Source organism: Ornithodoros turicata, chromosome 8, assembly GCF_037126465.1.
Source record: "Ornithodoros turicata isolate Travis chromosome 8, ASM3712646v1, whole genome shotgun sequence".
NCBI lineage: Eukaryota > Metazoa > Arthropoda > Arachnida > Ixodida > Argasidae > Ornithodoros > Ornithodoros turicata.
This window is the reverse complement of record NC_088208.1, coordinates 27,965,029-27,988,545: the sequence shown is the minus strand read 5'-3', so window position 1 is coordinate 27,988,545 and position 23,517 is coordinate 27,965,029. Positions and strand designations below refer to the sequence as shown.

Sequence of the window (23,517 nt, the reverse complement as noted above, 5' to 3'; positions counted from 1 at the left end):
GTCTTAAGACTGAATTATCAATCGGCACTTTCTTTAGCCTTCTTGCAGATCTCGCCACACATGACAACAGTGCGCATAATAAAGTTCAAAGCACATTCCCGAAATTTTTATCATCCTGTTCGTGGCTTGCAGGTTGCGTAAGGGACTTCCCTATTTTAGAGCCCCCGGAGCATTGGCCCCTGAGCTAAAATCGAACCCTCATTAGATTATCCTCAAAAGCGGGCGTTCGCCCTCATTCTCTTCTTCTTCCCTTCGGATATCTGAATCCCTAAACATGTTCCTCCTCACCTGCACCTTCAGCTCTACTTCTCCTTTCGCACTTCCTCGTTTAGAGCTCTCAATGTTTACCGCCGAATTTGCCCGATGTTCCTTCTTATTTCATTTCCTTTACCCAACCCACCTCGGCTGAAAAAAAAAAAAATCATTCAACAAACTTCTTCCATACGTGACTGCTCCTTCGAGACAAGACACTGGTGCCACGTTGATTTTGTTTTCTCTCCAATTTATGTTACCGTCTCTATTAGGTACATCCATAACTTATTTAAAACTGAAAGACGCGAGGGGAAAAAGGATTCGAAATTGCGAATGAAGTTATACGACTTCGAAAGACTGCCAGGAATCCCGCAGCCTGATTACGTTTCCTGTTGTGTGATGTCAGTGCGCTCTGATGTTAGCATTTATAGTCGCTGTTAGAACAATGTTTTGAAAGCCCTGAGACACGAACAATTGACGGAACAGTGGCAGTTCTGGCTTGAGTAACTAAATAATTTGTTGACCCCGGTTGTGGCAAGGCGTCGTGGACCCGACAGGATAGGATAAGCCCCCCACTAATTAAACGGAGTTCAGTGTTAGGCGGTTTTCCCACTTCGGGAAAAATCATATGCTGATGATGCGTGTGTTTGTCTCTTGGATATAGTAATTAAGCGAATTTCTATGACAGCGCGATCCTGCGTTCCGAATTTATTGCACTCCGGAAACTTGTCACTGCGAGAGGGGCGCTTTCGCTCTCACCCTTAGTGCCCGCAAACATAATACTTATTATCATAGGCAACGACGCGCAGGAAAATTCTCTGTTTGCCATCGCTCTTCGTCTATCGAACTTCAGCAAGCATTGTTGTAAATGTTATTAGAAAAGCAGCATGCTCCTGATACAAGTATATGGTTTTGTGTATTGAATATACGGACCGCAATGTTACAAACAGTGCATTGAACACATCCAATTAGAAATGATTTCTGAACCCCCCTTCAAGTACGCCTACCCCTGTGGCAGTGTCACACGTAACCTCCGAAACAGAAAAGGTGACGTAATCATCTGATGAAGCTTTATGGATTTCAAATGCTGAACACTTCGTGCACTGGGTGCACGGGCAACGAGGATAAGTCTGCCTCGAGAAATCCGAGGGGAAATTGGAGCGAATGGACAACCTGTTTTATGGGAATGTGTTGGGTGGACTTGATGGGCGTTAAGTTGCGTAACAATGCGTGGAGCATGGCTGGTAGGAGTGGAAGTGGTCGGGGAACGCTTGGAAAGGGTGCGCGGAAGCGACTAGCCACGAAAATGGGTATATAGAGAAACTAGAAAAAGTGGCTGTAGATGGAAGTTCCCCTATACCACTTCCGTCGCCGTTCCGGGGCGCAGCAGAGCATTACGTGAACCTACTAGAGCTCCACGAGGTTTCGTTCCTGGACAAGCAAAAAATAATTTTAAAAAAAGAGGCCGACAAAGGGCTTCTGATAGGTCACAAGCGCCTACTCTGGTGCAAGGAGCAGTCTCCGCTTCCTCCGTACTCTCACTCCGTTGCTAAGGAGATCCCTAAATCCAATATAGCATGCATCAAGGGGCCCCCTGAATAGGAAAGCATCAGTAGAGATATCATGGCAGCCTGCATGTGCACGTAGGCTCAGGAAGTACAACTAATGCAGGCCTAGCCTAGCGATCGCGACTTGAAGTTCCTCAGACTGAATAACCGATTAACAATGTAGCACTCTCGGCTACCACGTGCACACCTCTGCACATAGTCCAGCATTCAAATGCACGAGGAGAAGTAAACCACTGCACTCATTGTGGCTGTGAGTTCAGTCGCTCAGGCAACCTCACCCCTACGGCTGTCTAGCAGAGTGTCAAATACCTCCATATCTCGTGGCATAGCTCGCGAGCGGCAAACTGGACATACATAATCCTGGTATATGGACTAGAAGGATATTTACTTCAAAAAGATACAAAAATTAACTCCACCTTTGAACTTTGGAGTAGTCTGCTCAGAGCACAACTTGAGCGCCAAATATTCGTTATTTTTGCATACTTCCGTACTGCCCTATGAGTATGAATTGAGAAAACTAGTAATCTGTTACGTCCATTCAAAGCAAGTTTCAGAGAGCTATTGAAATAGATCGGTCTCGTAAAAATCGGCCAACTGTTTACCGAAGGGCAATGTAAAGTGTGTCTTACAGAAAACACATATTGTACAGCGCCAGTGCTATTCCTTCTTAACTGCATGATGATGCAAGAAGCTTGCTGCTACTAAAAAAAAAGGGTGGAGTTTGAGATAAGCCACACCTGCTGTTAGACAAAGCAAGGCTGTAAAACAACCACACTATTACATCGAGGAAAACTAGCAAAGTATAACATGTTCATACTCACATTGTACCTGTCATGAGGAGGTACCGGTATGTCTGGTCTGCGAGTTCACGTCAACCACCTTGCCTTTGCTAAACTAAAAGGTTTCAGTGAGGTTCATCAATGAATCAGGAAGTAGTATCATAACTTTTTCTGATATTTAATAGTACTAAGTGCAGAGTGACACAACCGCCCTTTCCAATAACATGGGGTGCTTTTGTTACTGACGTCTTGTAACTGCACGTTATATCTATTCCAAGAGTCAGATGTCCTCACTACCAGCTAAGATCACAGCTGTCATTCAGTGCTAGGGATCAACTCCTTTGCGACGGATGGTGTCTTCCAGCTTCTGAAACTCTTTGTTCGCCACCACTTCTGCTTCGTCGATAACCTGCTCAACAGACTTTACTTCAGGAACGTAAAACTGAAGCATATTCTGTATTCCAGCTTTCAGGGTCACCGTTGAACTTGGGCAACCAGTGCAAGAACCCTGAAGCTTGAGCTTCACAACTCCATCATCAAATCCCATGTAGACTATATCGCCACCGTCCTCCTGGACCGTCGGTCTTATTCTCGTTTCCAATATTTCCTTGATCATCAATACCGTCTCGCTATCGCCCTCTTGCGGTTGCGTATCCGGTGCTACTGGCTCTGCACCTTCACTGATGACAGGAAGCCCTGAACTGAAGAAGTCCATGATCGTGGCGAAAATTTGGGGTTTTAAAACCTTCCATTCTCTCTCGTCATCATCTTTGGTCACTGTGATAAAATCCGAGCCAAAGAAGACTGCCTTGACGCCTTCCACGCGAAACAAGTGCTTTGCCAAAGGGGAACCTTTGGCAGCAGAGATCGTGGGGAAATCAGCGGTGCCTTTCTCCAGCACCGGTACTCCCGGCAGGAACTTCAGACAGTTCGGGTTAGGAGTATCCTGAGTTTGGACGAACATACATGAAACCCAGGATGTGTTGAAACTGCGCCTCTGGTACACTTCAACCTTGCTGTCATGCTGAAACGGCCGAGACAGTTCCTTACGCAAATAGGAGCAATATCTACGTCCCAAAACAGCTGCGACGCGCGACGCCATTTTAAAATGACAGTGCCGCCATTCAGCGACGGTAGAATGAAAACGTAACCTGGGGTTAAAAGCTTCAAGCGATCAAACACTTGTTGTTTGTCAAAGTTTATCATGTGTTTTAAATTAATACAAAGCTAATTTATGTTCATCTTGATGTAGTAGTAGGTTTATGTTTAGGTTAGTAGACACGTAGCGGTAGATGGCGACTCATACGCATGCAATGGCAGCGCTCACGAGGAACCGCATGGCTACTGCGTATTTGTAAACAACCGCACGCTTTTGCCGGCACACGGTCGAAGTATTCGTAGAGAAGCGTTAAATGATGATTGCAACGTTCATGGGTTAGTTTAACAGTTATATTACACATAACCATTCAAGATGGTTCCCGGGACAAGATCCGGTGGCTTTCTGAAGCGTGTGGCGCACACAAGTTTTCGTTCGAGGGCTCTCACAACTTGGTCACCTCTGGCCTTCTGCTTTAATAATGTGGGAGTTCGCAGAACAGGGCTTCGCCTGGGTTTCAACGAGCGCACGGTATAATATTTGTAATACAAATGCGTTCTAATTCGTGTCTGACAGAAAATGTTTTGACCTTTGCATTTCCTTTCAGGGGTTATTCGGTCATTCAGTGCTTCGTGAACCATCAGGGTTTTACCTGCTGAAGGAAGAAGCAATAAGTGATGCAGAGACATATGTAGCCGAAGCCACAAACCACAAGCGGGACCGTAAAATGGTTCAAGTCTTCGACGACCTTTCGGATGCCCTTTGCCGGGTAGCCGATCTGGTAAGACACCCTTCATATGTCCGATTTTTTTCACTAACATAATTTAATTTTTCTGCTGCACAGGCCGAATTTATCAGGATAGGACATCCAGAAGGAAGATTCTCTGCTGCAGCCTTGGATGCTTCAGCGTCTATCAGTAGCCTGGTAGAAAAGTTAGTATTGTCAAAATTTCATTTCATTTATGTGCGGACAATACATGTGTTTGTACACAGTGAGTTGAGAAATATGCTGTTCTTTGCAGGCTCAACACAAATAAGGAGCTCTATAATGCACTGAGGCAGGTGGCAGAGCATGGTGATATTGTTCCCACAACTGAGGAGGACAACCACGTTTCAAAACTTTTTTTGGCTGATTTTGAGCAGAGCGGCATTCATTTGGACGCAGAAACTGTAGGTATCACCCAGAGTTACAACTGAGTTGTCTGGCATTTCATGCATGATGAAATAATGGTTATAATGTCACGACCTAAAGCTATGGACTCATTTTGAGATTGAAGTAGTATTCTACTGCAAGTTATGTGAAATGTCAAAAGCAAAACTTCATACAGCAGAGCATCATAGTTTTTGGAGCGCACAAACAAGCCGAGAGTGGAGGTGCATTTAACGTTAAAGGGGTTGCGACAGGTTTTCCCAGGTAAACATAAAGAACGGTTCTTTGCGCCGACGTGAACCTGCATTGAAAGTTTCACAGCGAGGAGAGTAATAGAAGCGGAGAATACGGCTGCCAATGGGAATGGACGCAGCTCGGAGGTCTGTGACGTCTGCGCTCTGCTCGGGAGTTTGTCTCGAGGGCTTGTATCTCGCTAAGTACGACACTTAGAAGAATTATTCTTTTTTCCTCTGTATTCTGGCGTGCCGTACAATGCGTTCATGATGTAATGAACCGCATCTATGAAAATATCTCAACCCCTTTAACGTCTCTGTGTCAGTGCACTAGAGCCTTGCGCGGATGAGATTTTTGGCATCCGCGTCCGACCTGCATCCGCGCAACCGTTATCCGCATCCGATCCGCTGACCAAAACGCACCATCCGATCTGCAAAATTCCCAAAGCAAAACCCGAGCATGCGCTTGCTGTTGCAGCGCAATACAAATAAATTGCTGGTGGAAAAATTACAGCACGCGATATATCCGCATCCGATCCGCTGCCTTCGTATCCGCATCCGACCTTGCGCCATCGCATCCGATCCGCACACCGCAGAAAGTTCTGAATTTTCATCCGAATCCGCAAGTATCTTGCGGATAACCGCTTCCATCCGTGGATGGTGCATGGCTCTATAGTGCACTATATGATATGCAATTTCCCTCAGAAAGACAAGACACACATTACATGCTTCCTTCCATGTTCCCCGCCTTTTTTTTTTCCAGAGAAGGAAGGTGGTTGCCCTGAATGACCATATTCTTCATGTAGGAGGCTATTTCACAAACAATGCCCTGCAACCCCGCTCTGTGAAGAAATCGCAGCTTCCAGAAAACATTAGAAATTGGTATGAACTCTTCTTTGTGTAACCTGCCTGGCAAAGAGTTATGTGTAGGGTGTATGCTTTAAAAGATCTTGCGGTATCTAGATAGGCAATCTCCGTACATTTAGGGTGCACATAGACTGTATTGTTAAGAAAGCCAATCAGATACTTATCTTATCCTTAAGATAAGGACCCGTAACCTCCCCGTAACCAGCACCCGTAACCTCCCCGTAACCAGCACCCGTAACCTCCCCGTAACCAGCACCCGTAACCTCCCCGTAACCAGCACCCGTAACCTCCCCGTAACCAGCACCCGTAACCTCAACTTATCATGGTGGATGGAGTATTAAAGTATGATAGAGATACAGAGGGCGCTGAATGCATTGTTCCTGGCATGTAAACAGCAATAAGTATCAGTGTTTATAATTGCTAAAACGGCTCTGTATTGCAGTTTTGCCATTGAGGGAGAGAACGTTGTTATACCTGGACTGTACGCTGATGCTGTGAATGAACTGGTATGCCATACTTTGACTTTGCACGAGTTGCATGATTTCTGCCGAGCGGAAATAACAGGCCCCTAATTTCAGATCCGAGAGGCTGCTTACCGGGTCTATCTGTTCCCGGACCAGCATCAGAGCCAGCTGTTGGACGAGCTCTTGAGCTCTCGTCATTGCCTGGCGAACCTGTGTGGTTTTCCAACTTATGCCCACAGAGCACTAAGGGGCAGCATTGCTGGAAACCCTGATGGTGTGCAGGAATTCCTTGGAATTTTGTCCTCAGAGCTGAGACCTAGGTAGTGATTCTTTGCAAGTCTTCATGATCATGAATGATTCACCACATTGTCCCCAAAACCTACTACAGTGGAACCCCTAGGTAGTAAACTGGTCGGGTCCAAGCCGTAGGTTTACTATATTAGGGGTTGCATTATATCAGGCGGGGCGTCTTAAAAAACCCTTTGAAATCCCCATAAGGCTACCAAAAGGCAGTGAACATGAATGAAAGGTTTATTGGGCTCAGAACAAGAATCGTAGTTCTGGCAGAATCACTTTTATCAGATTAAAAAAAGCTTGTTGTAGAAGTTTGCTTCATAGTAGAACTGTATTTTGGAAAAAAAAAAAGTTATCCAGATTGTCTAGTACCGTTGCCACACAGGTAGTCTTAACCGCGGTTACACTTAGCCGCCGTTACCCAATCAAACCGCAGTTATCGGGAACCATGGTTTGTTGTTGTCACGGCAGTTTGTGACATGTTAGCTGTGACCACGTGATTGTGACAGAAGTGCCAGGTATATTTTGATTACGCTGTATACTAAGAATAGAAAAGGGCATAATGGTGATTAAAAAGCTTAACAATCATTAAACACACGGTACATACATGGTTATTAGAGCCTGAAGGTTTCGGGAAATATTTTTTCCTACATTCGGGGGGCAAAAATCGGGTAAATAAACGTGCACTAAATTCACGCAAATTCGGGTGAAAAAACTTCGAGTACGCTAAATTCGGGGAGAAATCGGGCTCAGTTATTCAAACTAACTGTAGCGGTTTGGGTACAAACGGTGATGTAACTGCATTTTTCTGCCAAACAAGTAAGTTAGTGCATTCCTACAGACATCCCAGTGAGGGCAATTTGCCGGGTAAAAATCGGAATTCACCCTAAAGAGGCGACCTTCAATTCGGGGTGCAAATTCGGGGAAGAAGCGGGTAAAACCCTAAAACTTCAGGCTCTAATGATCATTTGTGTCAAATGTCACACGGGCAGTGCTAACCACAGTTAAGGAAACCGTCCATTTCCTCAGTTGCCTCGAGAAACTGAGGTTTCCAAGGCTCGGTTTCACATAACCACGGCTAGCGTCGAAACCTATGTTCTGTCGGCCGTGTGACAGCGGTGAACCCTTGCAGTTCATTACACGTAACCACTGTCGCATCGAGCCATAGAAGGTGCAAATATTCCAGTCTTGACTGTCGCTGGCGTCTACAATAACTGGGCTTTTTCTAAAAGTGGAGTTATGGTAACGATGCTCTACTGTATTGTCATTCTGAATGCTGCCGTGTCCCACTTTAGTTGCTTACGTTTAAGAATTTCTTCTTGCAGGGCTGATGAAAATTACGCAGAGATGTTAAACATGAAGGTATCTGGCAACAGGCATGCAAAGGTGAGATAATATGAAACCCTCTTCTGGTTGCATGAGCCAGTGTGTGAAATAAAACATTCAATAGCATCATTGTGCCACTTGATATGTAATGGCCTTTCTTCATCTTATATTTGGATAATGTCTGCTGTCCTGTGTAGTAGAGCTAGACTCATTTTTTTAGGAAACACAAATTTTTCTCAGGTGCTTCACCCTTGGGATGTACCTTATTATACGTCACAGTCACGGCAATCGAGGTAAGTTTTGCTGCTTATTGTTGTAGAATACATGTAGCCTTTCATTGTGCTCTGTATCGTAAGGGACAGCCACACAACCAGATTGGTGTGCACCAAGCGCAACAAACTGGTAGACCTTAGTCATATAAAACAAACTTAACGTATAACAGAAATCTGTATAAATACGTTAACTGCCGTTTGTTCTTCATACAGATGGGAGTTTGACGCCTTTCTTTTGAACCTTGTCTTGTTTTAAAAGGCCGTTCGGAAACACTGATATGTGATGGGTCAATGTGGGTCTATTTGCTGTTAACAAGATTTGCCCGTTGTCAGTTAATTGTACTCAGCGAGCTCCCCACTCTTTTACAGTGTGCAAGTCATTCAATCAGCAAAACTGTTACGAAACTGTGTTATTTTGAGCCACAGTTCAGAAGGGAAAGTTATTGTAATAATAAATGTATCTTAAAATATTGTTACATTGCACTCTGCAGGTTCCTTATGAAGGCAGCACTTTACAGCCCTTACCTTTCATTGGGCTGCTGCATGGATGGATTGAACGAGATATTTAATTCATTGTATGGTGTCTCACTTGAAGTGGAGGAAGTGAAGAATGGCGAAGTGTGGAGTCCAGACGTGATTAAGCTGGTGTGTAGTATTTCAAGTAGAATCTGGTTAATTCTAATTTGCTACTGGAACCTCCGGATAATTCGAATTCTGGTCCGGGTCCCACATCCAAGCCACATGTATTTCAGTGGGGAAAAGTTGTCGTTCTAATAAACATTAGTTGCTCCTAATCATTTTAATATCACGTTTCCGATTCCGCCATTGCGGGCTCCTTGACATTGTTCTTTTTTTTTGTTTTTTGTTTCCCATTTCGACATACTCTAGGATATGACAAGCAAAAATGTTGGAGACATCGCACGAGATACTCTTTCTGCACAGGTGCACAATTATGATTTATGAAACTGTGAAATTACATATAGGATTGCTCACAGTCTTGCTTAACTCATCAAGGAATCTACCAAAAGCGACCACACTTACCACTGCACGATGCAAAAAAATGGAGACTTCATCGATTGGCTGCCCTGACGTGTCAATACCATTCCAAGCTTCCTCGAGCATGTCTTCTAGTCAGCACGCGCATCCTTGTCCCTCCCTCACTTGTCCTTATAGGATCTCTTAAAGAGAGCAGAGGACTCTGGGGTACAGGTCCTCAATTTTTTCATCCCGCGGTTCCCTCTCAACGACTTTTTAAAAGTTCCAAGGAACACGCAGGGTTTCCTCTGCTTTCGATAAAGCCATAACGAATATACCTGCCGCAGCATGGTCTTACATACTAGCTCATAGTGTGATAGGAATAAAACTGCCATTAGCGACTTGAAAGTATGCTGTGCTGGTGGCACACACATTTGTACTGACGAGGAGGTGGGGGGGGCGAAACTGCACCCTCTCTTGTGACCAGGTAAAGTCCTCAAAACTGTGTTCTGGTGGCATGATGGGAGTGGAGGCAGGGAGCTGCTCACAGGACCTGAGAAACAGAGTTTGAGAACCTATGTGCTAAAGGGTACAAGGCAGCTGCGATAATTTCTGTGTGACAGCACGTGGTATTGGTCGTACAACGTTCCGCAGCAGGGCACGAAAAGTTTGTGAAGGATTCTTTTGCACTTTTTATAAGAATTGCCGAGCTAAAGCAAAGATTCCTTGAAAGCCTCATGAATGCATTGCAAAATTTTTGCGGTTGCACTACAATTGGGCACCTTGGCCTCAAATTGAAGCAAGAGGAGAAACTAAGACATTGTGTACTTGAATTCAATAGCTGGTTCATGTTCTCCCCATAATTTCGCTCATGCTTGTCCTTCAGGCCGTGAAAGAGGAAGGCGGCCTTCTTGGTTACATCTACTGTGACTTTTTCGAAAGGCCAGAAAAGCCTAACCAGGATTGCCATTTCACAATTCAGGGTGGTCGCATGCTTCCTGATGGGACCTATCAGGTGAATGTCTGTTGTGACTCTTATTTAACAGTTGGCATTCTTAGTCAGTTGAATTGGAAGCCTATCAACTTTTGATAATTGTACTGGTACTGGGAGCTCCTTACATCGACAAGAGGGAGAGCGTGCAGACTGACTGGTGCATGATGATTAATATAATTAATAACCAGGAGACGCGGGAAACATAGAGAGACACGAAGAAGTTCTCAAGTTCATGTTTGTCTACACATCCAGTGTCTCTCGGTTATTCAATATTCCAATCTCCTTTGTCAGTCGTCAGGACTGGAGCCTGAAGTTTTCGGGAAATATTTTCGGGGAGTAAAAATCAGGAAAATAAACGTGTGCTCTAAATTCATGTGAATTCGAGTGGAAAAACTTCCAGTATGCTAAATTCAGGGAGAAATCTAACTCAGTTATTCAAACTAACTGTACTGGTTTGGTGCAAACGGTGATGTAACTGCGTTTGATGCCAAACAAGTTAGTTTGCATTCCTACAGAAGTATCAGTGAAGGCAGTCTGCAGGGTAAAAATCAGGGTTTCACCCTAAAGAGGCAACCGTCAACTCGCGGGTACAAATTCGGGAAAGAATCGGGTTAAACCCTGCAACTTCAGGCTCTAATGATGACACAGATAGCTTACTGCAACAAGGAAACTTTAATGTGGATGGCGAGCGATTAAGCCCCAAGACGCCTATGTTATATCCTGTACTCTCTCAAGAACAATGTTCAATGACCTTCCGTGTCCCTCTTTGTCTCAACAGTTTGCTCCTCCTCTACGAGGAGGTGGTGGTACATGTCCTGTTAGTCTAATACCTTGCATTATAGGAGACTACAGAAAGTTACGTAACACCGTGGTAAACTCTTGCAGGTTCCAGTTGTGGTTCTGATGCTTAGCCTTCCCACAAATCAGTGGACAGGCCCACCTCTTCTGACACCCAGTATGGTGGACAACCTGTTCCATGAAATGGGGCATGCCATGCACTCCATGTTGGCACGGACACGCTACCAGCATGTTACGGGCACACGCTGTGCTACGGACCTGGCAGAAGTTCCTTCTATTCTCATGGAATACTTCGCCTCTGACCCCAGAGTATGTAGAACAGCTGCCGGAACACGTTCCTGTACGTGTGGAGCTGATGGGATATGAATGGCATTCTATTTACAGGTTGTTTCAGTGTTTGCCAGGCACTATCAGACTGGAGAGCCGATGCCTTACCAAATGGCACAATCCCTCTGGCAGTCGCGGTACCATTTTTCTGCAAGTGAAATGCAGCTTCAGGTGTTCTATGCCATGCTGGATCAGAAGTATCACGGTAAACACCCTCTGGGGAAATCGACGACAGAAATTCTTGCCGAGACGCAGGACCAGCATTACGGGTTGCCTCATGTTCCAAACACTGTTAGTACCATGCTGGACATTTTTAAGTTGTCAAACAGTTGGAGTTCTGTGTCGGTTGAGAGCATCATACGACTACTGTTAGGAGCTCTACGTTTAATATTTTCATTTTGGCACTTCACAGATGTGCTATGTCTTGTTGTCCTTCTTGTGTGGTTGCAGGCCTGGCAGTTGAGGTTTGGTCACTTGGTCGGATACGGCGCGAAATACTATTCCTACCTCATGTCAAGGGCAGTGGCGGCCTGGACGTGGCAGCAGGTGTTCAAAGATAATCCTTTCAGCCGTGAAGCAGGGGCAAAGTATAGGCGAGAGCTGCTCTCGCATGGAGGATCTGTGCCAGCTAAGGATCTTGTTAGCAGTAAGTGCTTCCTTTTTTGCCACCATTGTTGTGCAATAGAATCATTTTGTTCCATGAGGTCCCCCTGACCTCTCCCTTCTTTTACTTAGCCCTTCCATTTTCTAGAATAACCAGTTGCTCACGATTAATGTTTGCTTTGTGCACCCCCGTGCTCAGTAACACCTCCGTATGCACCAGGCTTCTTGTAATGCATTGCACACTAATCATGTTCTGAGGTACCGGCACATGTCAAAAGAACTCCAGGTGGTCCAAATGATCAGCTGTCCTACCCGCTGCCGCATATGCAGCATGTCACCACACAAATAGGCTGACTCACTTTATGTGTAAATCTATTCCCTATTATTATTATGATGATGATGACGAAGATGATGAGGATGAAGATAAGGATGATGAAGTTCATTACTGGCAGGAGTGCAAACCATACAAGCTATACTGTAATTGGTGTGGAACATGCCGAGCTACAGCAAGAAGCCCAGGTTAACCAGGAACTGCTGTCCTGCTTTAGTAGTGTGTTGAATTATTTATAAAATATTAAATCCCAATAGTCCCTAAAATTCATATGTATACTTGCCAAGGTCACAAATATTCACAGACATACCAAGGTTCGCAAAGGTTCACTTGAGACTTGACCTTCCTAATCAAAAGCCCCAAAATACTGTTACTGATATAGTTTTTATAATTCAAAATTGGGGAAAATAAAATACTTTGTCCGGGAAGGAGATTGACGCAAATGCGCAATAAAGTCCAACCTCGGAAAACTTTTCCCAATCTGAACCGCGATCGGTTCGTGATGTCACTACTGTCAAGCGATTTTCAGAGCGTGCTAGTACGTATTTAAACAAATTTCCGTCTGATATTAGTGAATCTAGGTTAGTGCTTTTAATGGCCTTCATTCTTTTTGTTCCTGTGTGTGCACGCACGTTTGCGTGCGCGTGGGTTCCTTCTTTGTTGGTTGTTACCTTCACCATCTTCCCCCATTTTCTCACAGGTTTCCTCCAGAAAGATGTGACTCCAATGAATCTGGCTGGTTCTCTCATCTCGGACATCGACAGCGCCCTCATTGATGCCATGCCTCAGACATAGCCTGTCCTGTGAGTGAACACTAATTTAATTTTGTTCTTTTTGTACTGTAAAATGGTAGCTGTAAAAAATGTGCTAGTATGTGTACATGGACACACGTGTTTATGCATTAGCAATATGCTATGTTGACAATGCTTCTCCCCCCAGTAAGATGAGACTTGCAGGAAAGAGTACTTGCCAGAAGCATTGTGATAATGACATTGACCAAGATCTACTGTTTTCTTCTTATTCACAATGACAGCATGTGTACCATGGTATTGTCATTAGCTGCCGTGAGAAGAAAATAAGGAAATTTGAAGGGGCGGTATCATAGGCTTGCTGGGCTTCCATCGGCCGTCATGCACATTGCAATACGTAATCTTCACGCTCATTATGTTCAATACATTAACCCTTCGAACAGGGTCTTATCTGCTCAGTTAAAATGCTTTCCACAATTTCGGGGAGTTAAAATGGGGTGCTACTCTTCCCTGCAATTCAATGTGAAATTTAGTGCTGCTTATACTTGTGTAGCATTGTTAAAGAGCAAGCGAGCTTGTGGCCACCATTGTACGCTCACCTCAATAACGTTATGCACACGTGGGAAAATGTACTTCTATACAGTGTGTCCACTTACCTCGCAGGGGGCACTGCTAGTTAGAGTGCTTCCGTACTACTACTTTAGTCAGCCAGAGATATTAGAGATAAATTCTTTCCGAACTGAGGCAGAAGCTGACAGAAGACATGTACAAGTTATACAATGTGAAGCTGAGTTTGTAGCAGCATAATTTTATTCTGCTGTAACACTTCAGCACTTGCCAAAAAACAGTTCTGTACAAAATTGTGGGTACCACACAAAATAGAAAATAGTGCTAGGCCTGACCATAGCATTTACACGTACACTTGTTCATCTATATATACACTAGAATCGGTCAGTATTTACACTATAGTTAAATGCAGCATGCTTTGACTCATTTCTTTGGTACAACAGAAGCGGGCATCTCCAGTACTGGGAGATCTATTGGTCTGAGGACATTGAAGTACCAAAATGCATCTTGGAAGCAAAGCATAAAGTCACCTGTAGCATACACTTGGCACTGTGGGAAAAATTGTGACCTTTTGCCATTACGAATATACATTAAGACAACAAAAGAGAGTACTCGTATACAAATAGTGCTTTCGATAGTATCTCACAAACATTGGCTCCGAAATGCAGATGTGGCAAGGTCACTCTGTGTGTCCACTCAGAAGTACTGACACTGGTGTCAAGCAGTGTATGTTTGGCTACGAGTTATGACTTTCCACCGTAACAACGTGGTTGATGATTTTAGTCTTTTCACGTGTGCCAGGTTTCTAGAATGGTGAATACCAGTCCATTACAATGGCATCTTAAAACCCCTGCATAGTGTGGTCACATGTTCACAGTAGCGATTAACTGTCATAGATCACGAGCCCCGTCAGGCAGTCTTTCCCGTGTACGTCCACAAAGGCACTTGGGTGGCAGTTCAGCTATCACAATTTGCAGTGTTCCCACGACACGGAACAGTAGAGCATTGTCATTGCACACGTCACTGTTGTGTCCTTAGAAGTACACCGTGAGCTCATTGCTATCATGTGGATGCGTAGCAAGTGGTGTGACGCTGACGTCTGGATCCAGGGCAGTCTGCAATAGTGTAACGAAATACTTCAATAAAATACTTCATGAAATACTTAAATAAATAAAATGGAATACTTCATCATAAAGGAAAGGATGACAGGGCATTCAGTTATAAGGGTTGTAACACTTCATCCTAAGTTATGACAACTCTTCCGGCTGTGACATTATGGCAGGTGAAGTCACAAGCTTTTGAGAACCACTAGGAAGGGCCGTGGCTCGTGCCTCTGTGTCGTCGGACCGTGACTCTTCAGTTTGTTTGACGGTTTTTGTGTCGCCGATTACGGCAAGTAATTATTTTCCTCAATACCCTCGCGTGTACTGCAGTGCCTGTGTCATGCATGCAACATGCACCCATCTTTGAGGTGTCACAGCACCATTTAATTTTACAATATGCTATGCAAGTAGGTCAGCTGTCTGTGCAGCTCCCTAGTTTCCCTCTCTCCCCTATTGCCCGTTGCGCGTCCTCGTTGGTCCCTCTTCCAAGTAAGGGGGTAACATTTTGAGGGTGAGGTGCATGGTGGTTTCTTCTATGGACCCCTGCTGGTTTACGAATAGGGATGCGACGGGGACTTACAACATAGGAACAGCTGATATGGGATTATTGCTCACCCTAGGTTGTTCATCTTCCCAGCTGAGTTTCTTGACTCTCCTCGGTATGGATCCCACTGGCCATTGCAGAACGTGCAGCTTTCCGTTGACCATGAGACCGTTCCTTCCCGGTGATCCCCGCGTACTCCCATTGGATATGGGAGTTTCTTGCGTGCTCGGCGAGATGCCGCGGTCGCTGCTGTTATCCGTCTGGTCGTCGGACTTGCTGTCTGATAAGCTGAAGATAGGATTTTCTACTCCAGCGAGCGGCCGCGGAGGATTGTGGAGCTTGTTCCCCATGCTGCCCGGTATCTTGATGGTTGCCACCTTATTAATTGGAGGGTGCCCATTGCCGTTCATAGTGACTGGTGCCCGGCTGCGATACTTCTTGCTGGAAAAAGAAATCCGACCCTTTGTATAAAGTGCTTGGCAGAAGAGTTTTCGCGTGACGTTTGGAACACACCAATTAAAAAAATGAGAACAACAAATGGTGTGTTCAGTTGCGCGTCGGTTCCCTCGTTAGAGAAGTGACGAACAGCGACGGACTTTTTTGAAGGACAGTGCCATAATCGGTGGGAAACATAGTCGCTGTCAAAACACAGAAATATCCACCTCTACGTACTTTTTGAGTATGTAGATTGTCAGCGTAACGATGATAAGCAGCAAGGATCCAAGCAGTGCTCCAAACACTACCATGAGGATGAAGCTGCCTTCGTCTTTTTTGGGAGTGACTACACTGCCAAGGATGACAGCTTCTGGGAACTGCACTTCCACTAGCGCTGTGGATTTTCTCGGCGGTATGCCACTGTCCGTAGCCACAATGACCAGATGAGAAGTTGTAGAGTTCAGGTAGTCCAAGTCCCGGAGCCGTACTTCTCCTTTGTTGTTTATCATGAAGAGCCTAAGTGGGAAAGAACGTACTACGCTCTTAGCGACATGCTCAACAGCTGCACCACTGCACTGCAGTCATATCTCTCTACTGTAGCGTGCTCGAAGCTGCCCGTGGGCGGATCCTCTGGTGGTGCCAGGCTTCAGGAAACATCCACGGGGACAGGACATTGGAGCCGCTTCCAAGCCTAGTCATCATGACATGCGACACTACCGACACCCACAGGCAGCTGCTTGCAAACTTCAGTTAGGAGATTGGACTATAGTGTACATGGTGCTGAATGACAAGAATCCTTCTGAAAGCTCGGATAACGTACTTTGCTGAAGGGCCGTCGACTGTCAGCTCAACGTTATCGTCGCTGTCCGCGTCGCTTGCCTGCGGAGGAGACGCGGGGGTGAGTCGGTGAAACGTAAAAAGGAGCATCAAGGTTGCCATTTTAACTGCTTAACGTTTGATAAAGTTACGACAACGTTGCACTTACGTGGACCTTTCCGATCAGTGCTCCCGTTCGAACATCTGGGTCAGTCACTACAAATGAGTATCTGGCCTGACGGAACTTGGGGTCGTTGTCGTTTACGTTGATCACGGTGATGTTCACCTTGGCTACGTCATTCTGGAAACAAGTTCGAATTTTTTTATGAATTACGTAAGACGAAGATTGCATCTCTGCTTACGTATCTTCCATCTGTAGCAAGCACCTGGAGGTGGTAATCCTGCTGCTGCTCGTAGTCCAAAGGTTGCGCCAGTATCAGCTCACCCCTGTTAAGGACAGGATTAGATACATTACTGTGTGTCTGTCAGTAGGACACGTTCGGAGCCACCGGACGTAAAACGTTATGTCGGCAACCATAACTCAACGTATGGGGCTGGTGGGTACGCGTGTAAGGTTTGTGACTGTCATTGTGTTTGTCCTTTGTGTTTCACGTCACAATCCTTGCACATCAGCAAAACTCTGGAACGAGTAGCTAGTGACAAGTTTATAGCAGCTGTGCAAATTGTTTGCTTCACTAGGGAAGCACTTGCCTAGCCTTGCCAAGGACATTTAGGAGGATCTTTCCAACAGGCTCATTTTTCAATGGCATCACCACTCCTCCTAGTTTGTAACGCAGACAGATCAGTAGGTTTCATGCGAAAACGGTTTGGCCTGGACAGCCACGTAGTGGCCTTTCTCAGAATACAACCACCAGGAGATTTTTAAACAGATTTTTTTACATTTTGGGTGCTTGCTACTTCTTTAAATGTCATACTTCCATGGATAATGAATATGGCGCACAGTCTGTGTTATCATGTGCACCTCGCAGAAAAGAACTACCACAATGCTTTCGCTAATCTTCTGGCAGAGCTTCTAAAGGACGAGCCTGCATTGCTTAATCCCCTTTTCAGATGCAGAGTGATGAGTTACGTGTGGGTGTTCAGCAACTGTTTATTTTATCAAGATTACTCCTGTCAACTTATGACCCACTTAAACAGATTTGTTTCAATGTAGGCTCACAGCATAACAAAATTTCTACACTGTCTTGACATAATCAGACCTAAAAATTGACTTCACCCTGTCTAATACTGTACTTACGTTGGTCTAACAGCAAATATCTCTTCACTGTGGTCAAGCAGTTGGAACTGTATATTCTGAAATGGAATGAAACAGGTTTGTGACTGGTGCCTGCTGAAGTGACGACACAGGCAACAGACGACAGAAGCATCGAGTATATAATAAGAGCTTTGCCTTTTCAGCGGCTTTGGTGGTTTGCAGGGTAAGGATAACCTGTCCTGGTGGCGTGCTCTCAAGGACCTTTGCATCGTACTCTGCCTGCAGGAAGCGTAGTTCGTGTGGCAAGAACTTGTCCCTTGTGATGGCCAGGGTGGCAAGCGTGAATCGGTCAGGGTTGTCCTGCTGTGTGGCGCGAATGACCAGAGTAACGGGGAGCGCAAAGTTCTCTGGCAATGGCCTCTGGATGGTGACGTGACCCGTTTGGGAATTCAGCTCGAAGTATGCGTACTCAGGGGCGTCTATAATAGAAATAAATAATACTGAGAAATCACTTCTGCTCTTGCATATAAGTCATGAATAACATGTCGTCTTAACTATGGCTGCCACCATTATTCTGCCAGATACAATTCAGGTGACTTTTGTGTTGTGTTCTCTGTGGTGTGACTTGGCACCACCGAGAATTTTCTGGTGATTGGTGAGTACGTGCTACGGGAACTTGCTCAGTAACACTCACCTGCATTGAATGTGTATGTGATAGGAGATCTGATGCCTTCATCAGGATCTTCTGCCATGATTCTGCTGGGCTTCACATCTAGTGGGACCCCCTAATGAAAATACATGATGATGGTTATTTTGTGAAGGGTGAAACGTTCGTTCGATACTTTACATGTGCACTTTTGGTAGCAAGGGAAACCTGGTGGTTATTGTAATGTAAAATGTCTTCTCCTTTGTCTGAAACATGACGTATTATGTGTCGTATGTGTATATGTATGTGTATACGTCGTGTGTGCACATACATTTTATGCTATCATCATGCTGTCTGGTGTCTTCCAATCATTGATTTCCTGTTAGTATTTATTTCCCAGACATCATGCATGTCCGTAAACAAATGTCAGTATGAACCCACTTTGTCGTCTAGCACAATGACTTTTAAGCGCACTTCTTATCACTTTTTGTTGTTGGATATTTTTTATTATGTCCCTCTAACACAAATGAAATGCAAGTCTTTGTATATTTCACAAAATATGAATGCTTTCAGGCGGCTTCCAGAACAAAGTGGAAGGTCTGATGTAAATAATTTGTTCAGTGTCCAAATAAACTAATAGAAATAAACGTGGGCGAACGAACATGTCTTCGTTTCTGTTTTGTCTGGTCTGCCTCACTATGAAGATATGCATAAAACCTGGAAGCACTTAAACGGGTTTTAAAATGATTCTCCCACTCTCGGAGGAGTCCTGTTGATGATGTAGAGTATCCGAATCTATACAGAATCTATACAGAATCTATACAGAATCTATACAGAATCTACAGAATATATACAGAGTCTCTGAATATACAGAACAAAGTCCTATGCCGATGCGAGCCCGCGTTCAGAAGGTATTGCACAACGAAAATCTGGCGCTGCGAGAGTGGCGCGCTTTCGCTCTTTCCCTCTGTCCAAACAAACATAACACGTATTACCACAGAAAAATATGCTCGCAGATCTTCATGGGAAGGTGCGAGGAGTACCTGTTCCCATGGCAACCGCCTGCTCCTCCGCAGGAAAATTTCCCGTTCGGCGTCGCGCTGTGAGCTGCGTTTACATGAATGCGACAAGTGTATCGAGTCGACTTGTCGCAACAAGTCATCTTTGACAAGTCCAAGTTATCCAATCTACAGATCGGAATAGGCGCGAGTAGAGTCACTAGGCGCGAGGAGGTGCGATAACTCGATACAATGCGCTTCTGTCGCATTCATGTAATCGCGGCTTATCAAGCTTTACAAAGATCAGTTTATGTAAATATTATTACAAAAGCAGCGTGTTCAAGAGACAAGTGCAACTTTGTGTAACTATGTATATATGGACCACAATATTACAAACGCTACATTAAATACACATTTTTTGTGGGTGGCGTGTCAACTTTTTAAAGCATACTTTCGGTTCGTTGCGAGCCGTTCCCCCAGGTCACTCGCATTGGCGCCGAACTTTACAAGTACGCGATAAATACGAGGAACTTTGGTGATGCATGTAGCTAACAAAAAGATGGAGAGGAGTCTTCAATCACACGGGCGGGGTTTGGGTTCACGGTTCGAGAGAGCCGAAGAAAGCCTTATCCACGGGCCACTGCATCACTCGCGTCCGACGGAAGCGTGCCGACGCCCCCGCGTGGGTGACGACGGCGTCTCCGTTGTCGTTTTTACGGGTGCCGATATCATCTCCCGTAACCGTGTACGGCTTGATACCGAGGAAGAAAGCTGTACAGAAGGCTGCTGCCGCGAGTTTCCGGTGGTGCGAGAGCGGTACGCTTGTTGTCTTTGCCGGGACATTTGACACGTCTTACGTGAAGGAAAGAGCGGACGAACTTGTTTCACACGCTGTGTATTTCAGTGAGGGAAGTGAAGGGGCCTGCATTGTCGCTACTTCTTGTCAAGTGTCGTTCAACTTAGCGGTTTTGAGCGTCGCCTGGCGGAACGTCGCCCAGTCGACCAACCGACGTCCAGGCGCAGCATGATCTTCGATATCCTTGCGCCAGTAAAGTCAAATCAAATCAAATCAAACCAACCGACGTCCAGGCACACAAGTCCGTTTGACGATGAAAGTAATGTCGTGGTGTTGTGCAAGTTTGCATGTGCCTTGCCCTTCAGAAATGACATTAAATTATACAATAATATTTAAATAAGTATATAAATAAACAGTGAGGCGATCAACACTTATCCATGGTCACATCGGTATATGGTCAGCGGAACCTATGGTCCTGATTGTAGAGACTGTTTTTACATTCACGCGAAGAGTCTAAACACCCGCGAAGGCGATTTTCATGGCAACATTGGGTTTTTCTTTCCTGCCTTCCCTGCTAAGTCTGGGAAGTGGTCAGTGTTAGATTCCCGGGACCCGCTGTTTTCCTGTGTCTACCGCAGACGGTTTGGGAAAACTCTTGGCGCACTTCCCTGCGAAGTCATATCAGGACGTAGAACCCCTTTCCCACGAACACCATGGCAGGCGCGGGGCAGGTAGATTGCCCGGTGAACATACGTGCAAAGAGAGAGAGAGAGAGAAACCTACCAAACGTGGTGTGCCGCTTAGTTGCGCGTAGTACCTCTCAGAAAGAAACCTCGGGTTCTGGTCATCAGCGTCGTGCACCACCACAGTCAGAGTAGTGTAGGTACTCTGCGGTGGGTTTCCTTGATCCTGAAGAAGTGACGATATTGTAAGAAATGGGAAGCATCTAAGCATAATGTTAGTTTAATATGTATTGGCTGGTTTGGGCTCGGACCACAGTACTGTGAAAGCGATCAAGCGCACGTTTCTTCATGTACGCGTTCATTGCATCACAGTCTCGTAAAAAAAAGCAAAAGATAGTTACTACCCGGGCGTGCTGAAAGACGTTCACGATTCGGAAACGCTTCCTCCATAATCTGCGATAGACTTGCACAGACGAAGGAAAAGAATGTGGGATGAGTCGGCAGGGCACTGCTTCCTCAGAAGGTATTGGGTAGTGCTACCAAATTAATCCACCTGAAGGTTATATTTTGTGCTCTTGGCACTGCAGAAAGGATCCGGCTGTGTAGGTCAGGACAACCACTAGCGATTATTAAGTTTTTGCAGCTCTAGAGGGCAGTGTGGCTATGCAATCTGTATCACTCGTTGTAAGCTGGAAGTGTAAGTGCGTAGGAGCGGACGGAGTTCAAATACGCTGTGGAATGTAGCACTCTACCCAGTGGCGTCACTAGAGGGGTGCGGGGGGTGCGGTCCGCACCGGGTGAAGCGACGGATGGGGTGACGCGCCGCACCAATACTGCCGCTTCTTCCCGTTCTCTGTGGCACGATGACGCCAAAAACATGAGTCTTTGCGAGGCACTTTTTTTTTTCTTCTGAGTGTGGTGTAATATGTTTATTTATCGTGAATCGCCTGGTACGGAAAGGTGTCCGTTAATGGGGGCGTGGGGTGGGGTGGGGTGGGGGTGACGCAAAGAGCTCCCGCACTGGGTGACGCACTAGCGACGCCACTGACTCTACCTGATAAGATACACTGCCAGCCACGCCTACTAATGCACCTGAGCTTTCCGAACGTTGTGGTGCTTGGAACTCTGCCTCGTCTGCTTTTTTTCTTCTTAGCCAGCTCTTGGAGCGCTGGGTATGGGAGCCTGTACATTCGGAATTCGACATCCGCCGGTGTCATCTACGAACGTAGCTATGATAGTGAATTCCAGCAGCCACTTGAGTTTGCTGCGTGAAGTGTGGAACTGTAATCGCGCAACATGCAGCGACCATGTATTGTGCGCCGTTTCACAGACAAGATCAGGAACCATCGCGTTTACGCCAGAGCCTTGAGGTGAGTGCATGGTCATGGTTAAAAGATAGTGGTATTGGGACATCGTTAGCTGAGTGTCATGCAGGTCATGAAAACTGGCACATCATGTGTAATGTACGACATGATTATTCTCGTACCTGTGCTCGAAGTGTGACCGTGAATTTCGGTAACGTCTCATAGTCCAGCCTGTCCTGAAGAACTAGAGATCCTTCCAGTCGGCTTTCGAATGCGAACAGGTGCTGATGGCGAGGAAATAGTTTTATGAACGAAAAAATTATCATTTCAAATTCGGTTAACTTACAGAGTGTGGCCCATCCTCGACGTAGTACTCAACGGTACTATAGAGTCCGGGTTGGTCTTTATCCACAGCACGAATTCCTTGCATGACAGTACTGCCTGGTACCGTGATCTGTACGGAATAGTGCATTACAGGCTTATTACTTTCGTCGCCACAATGACCTGCTGCAGATTACTTTTTGTTTCTATGCATGATCTTAATCGGAGCCTGTCTCTTACCTCACTTATATTGAGGAAGTACGGCGTCCCCTGGAATTCAGGTGCGTTGTCGTTGGCATCCGTCACGATTATACGTACTGGGATTTGTATACTCTGCAAGAATAGAAGCATCGACAGTGTATTACGAAACCAAGTTAACTCACGTACTGCTGCTTGGGTAATAATGTACGGTTCAATTGAAGTTGTCTTTGTTGGCAGAAACTACCCACTGATATACGCATGTATGGTTCGCATTCAACTATCCATCGATACGTCATTCCAGTTATCAGACACTCATCAAAGAATGAACAAACGTCCACATAGTATCTCAGCGTGGCATCCACGAATGTCTGTCAAATTGATTTGATTTTTTTTTTCTATGACATTTTGGTGTATCAAGTGTCGTACAAAGGAATTGTTATGCCCGCACCATATGTAGACAAGGGTCAAATTCAGTTATCCCCATCGGACACAGAAATCGTCCCCCAGTCCTGAAGCTGGCGCATGTCTATCTCCAATGCATGTGCGTAGTCCCACAGCCTGACCCTGTGTTCACATAATTTGTCCGCCAGTGATGTCGAATATAATAACCATGACGAAAGGTAGCATGTCCTTGAGTTTGAGGAGTTCAGAACAAGGAATATTTTAGTCCGTCTCGTCCTGTTCTTCGCCGTTTCTCCGTCCAAATTGTCCTTGTCCTGAACTTTTCAAACTCAAGTAGATGCTACCATCGTTGCAATTACACTAACTAGCTTGCATGCTGTTACTCTGTCCTATATGACAACCGTATT

The 23,517-nt window shown here is 45.4% G+C and overlaps 4 protein-coding genes across 5 annotated transcripts in view; 2 read left to right on the top strand and 2 right to left on the bottom strand.

The window, feature by feature from the left end:
• Nucleotides 1–2,761: 2,761 nt before the first annotated feature.
• LOC135366851 (NFU1 iron-sulfur cluster scaffold homolog, mitochondrial-like) lies at nt 2,762–3,714 on the bottom strand. The gene has a single exon (XM_064599793.1). It carries the CDS (start codon nt 3,699–3,701, stop codon nt 2,925–2,927), a length of 777 nt encoding a protein of 258 aa, XP_064455863.1. The 5' UTR covers nt 3,702–3,714; the 3' UTR covers nt 2,762–2,924.
• Nucleotides 3,715–3,905: 191 nt separating this feature from the next.
• Nucleotides 3,906–19,066, top strand: LOC135366847 (mitochondrial intermediate peptidase-like). Of its 2 annotated transcripts, none has more exons than XM_064599791.1 (16): nt 3,906–4,226; nt 4,303–4,476; nt 4,540–4,628; nt 4,718–4,865; nt 5,842–5,960; nt 6,388–6,451; nt 6,524–6,729; nt 8,029–8,089; nt 8,270–8,322; nt 8,793–8,946; nt 10,163–10,291; nt 11,156–11,377; nt 11,453–11,686; nt 11,846–12,041; nt 13,030–13,132; nt 17,982–19,066. In XM_064599791.1, the coding sequence occupies exons 1-15, from the start codon at nt 4,071–4,073 to the stop codon at nt 13,122–13,124; spliced, it is 2,100 nt and encodes a 699-aa protein (XP_064455861.1). In that variant the 5' UTR covers nt 3,906–4,070; the 3' UTR covers nt 13,125–13,132; nt 17,982–19,066. The 2 variants fall into 2 exon arrangements, with proteins under 2 accessions (XP_064455861.1, XP_064455860.1); XM_064599790.1 differs by having other exon boundaries at nt 17,963–19,066.
• LOC135366846 (cadherin EGF LAG seven-pass G-type receptor 2-like) overlaps nt 13,873–23,517 on the bottom strand; it is a 102,569-nt gene continuing 92,924 nt past the window's right edge. The window contains exons 5-17 of the mRNA XM_064599789.1: nt 22,748–22,840; nt 22,533–22,640; nt 22,369–22,470; nt 20,983–21,108; nt 18,454–18,544; nt 17,955–18,238; nt 17,802–17,857; nt 16,906–16,990; nt 16,713–16,844; nt 16,548–16,606; nt 15,965–16,243; nt 15,364–15,733; nt 13,873–14,760 (exon numbers count right to left, since the gene is read on the bottom strand). Coding sequence (XP_064455859.1) covers nt 14,680–14,760; nt 15,364–15,733; nt 15,965–16,243; nt 16,548–16,606; nt 16,713–16,844; nt 16,906–16,990; nt 17,802–17,857; nt 17,955–18,238; nt 18,454–18,544; nt 20,983–21,108; nt 22,369–22,470; nt 22,533–22,640; nt 22,748–22,840 — 1,866 coding nt within the window. The 3' untranslated portion in view covers nt 13,873–14,679. The remainder of the gene's footprint in view (nt 14,761–15,363; nt 15,734–15,964; nt 16,244–16,547; nt 16,607–16,712; nt 16,845–16,905; nt 16,991–17,801; nt 17,858–17,954; nt 18,239–18,453; nt 18,545–20,982; nt 21,109–22,368; nt 22,471–22,532; nt 22,641–22,747; nt 22,841–23,517) is intronic.
• Nucleotides 21,973–23,517, top strand: part of LOC135366845 (ATP-dependent RNA helicase DHX33-like) — a 124,730-nt gene continuing 123,185 nt past the window's right edge. Inside the window, exon 1 of the mRNA XM_064599787.1 lies at nt 21,973–22,252. The gene's annotated coding sequence lies outside the window, so the exon portion shown is untranslated. The remainder of the gene's footprint in view (nt 22,253–23,517) is intronic.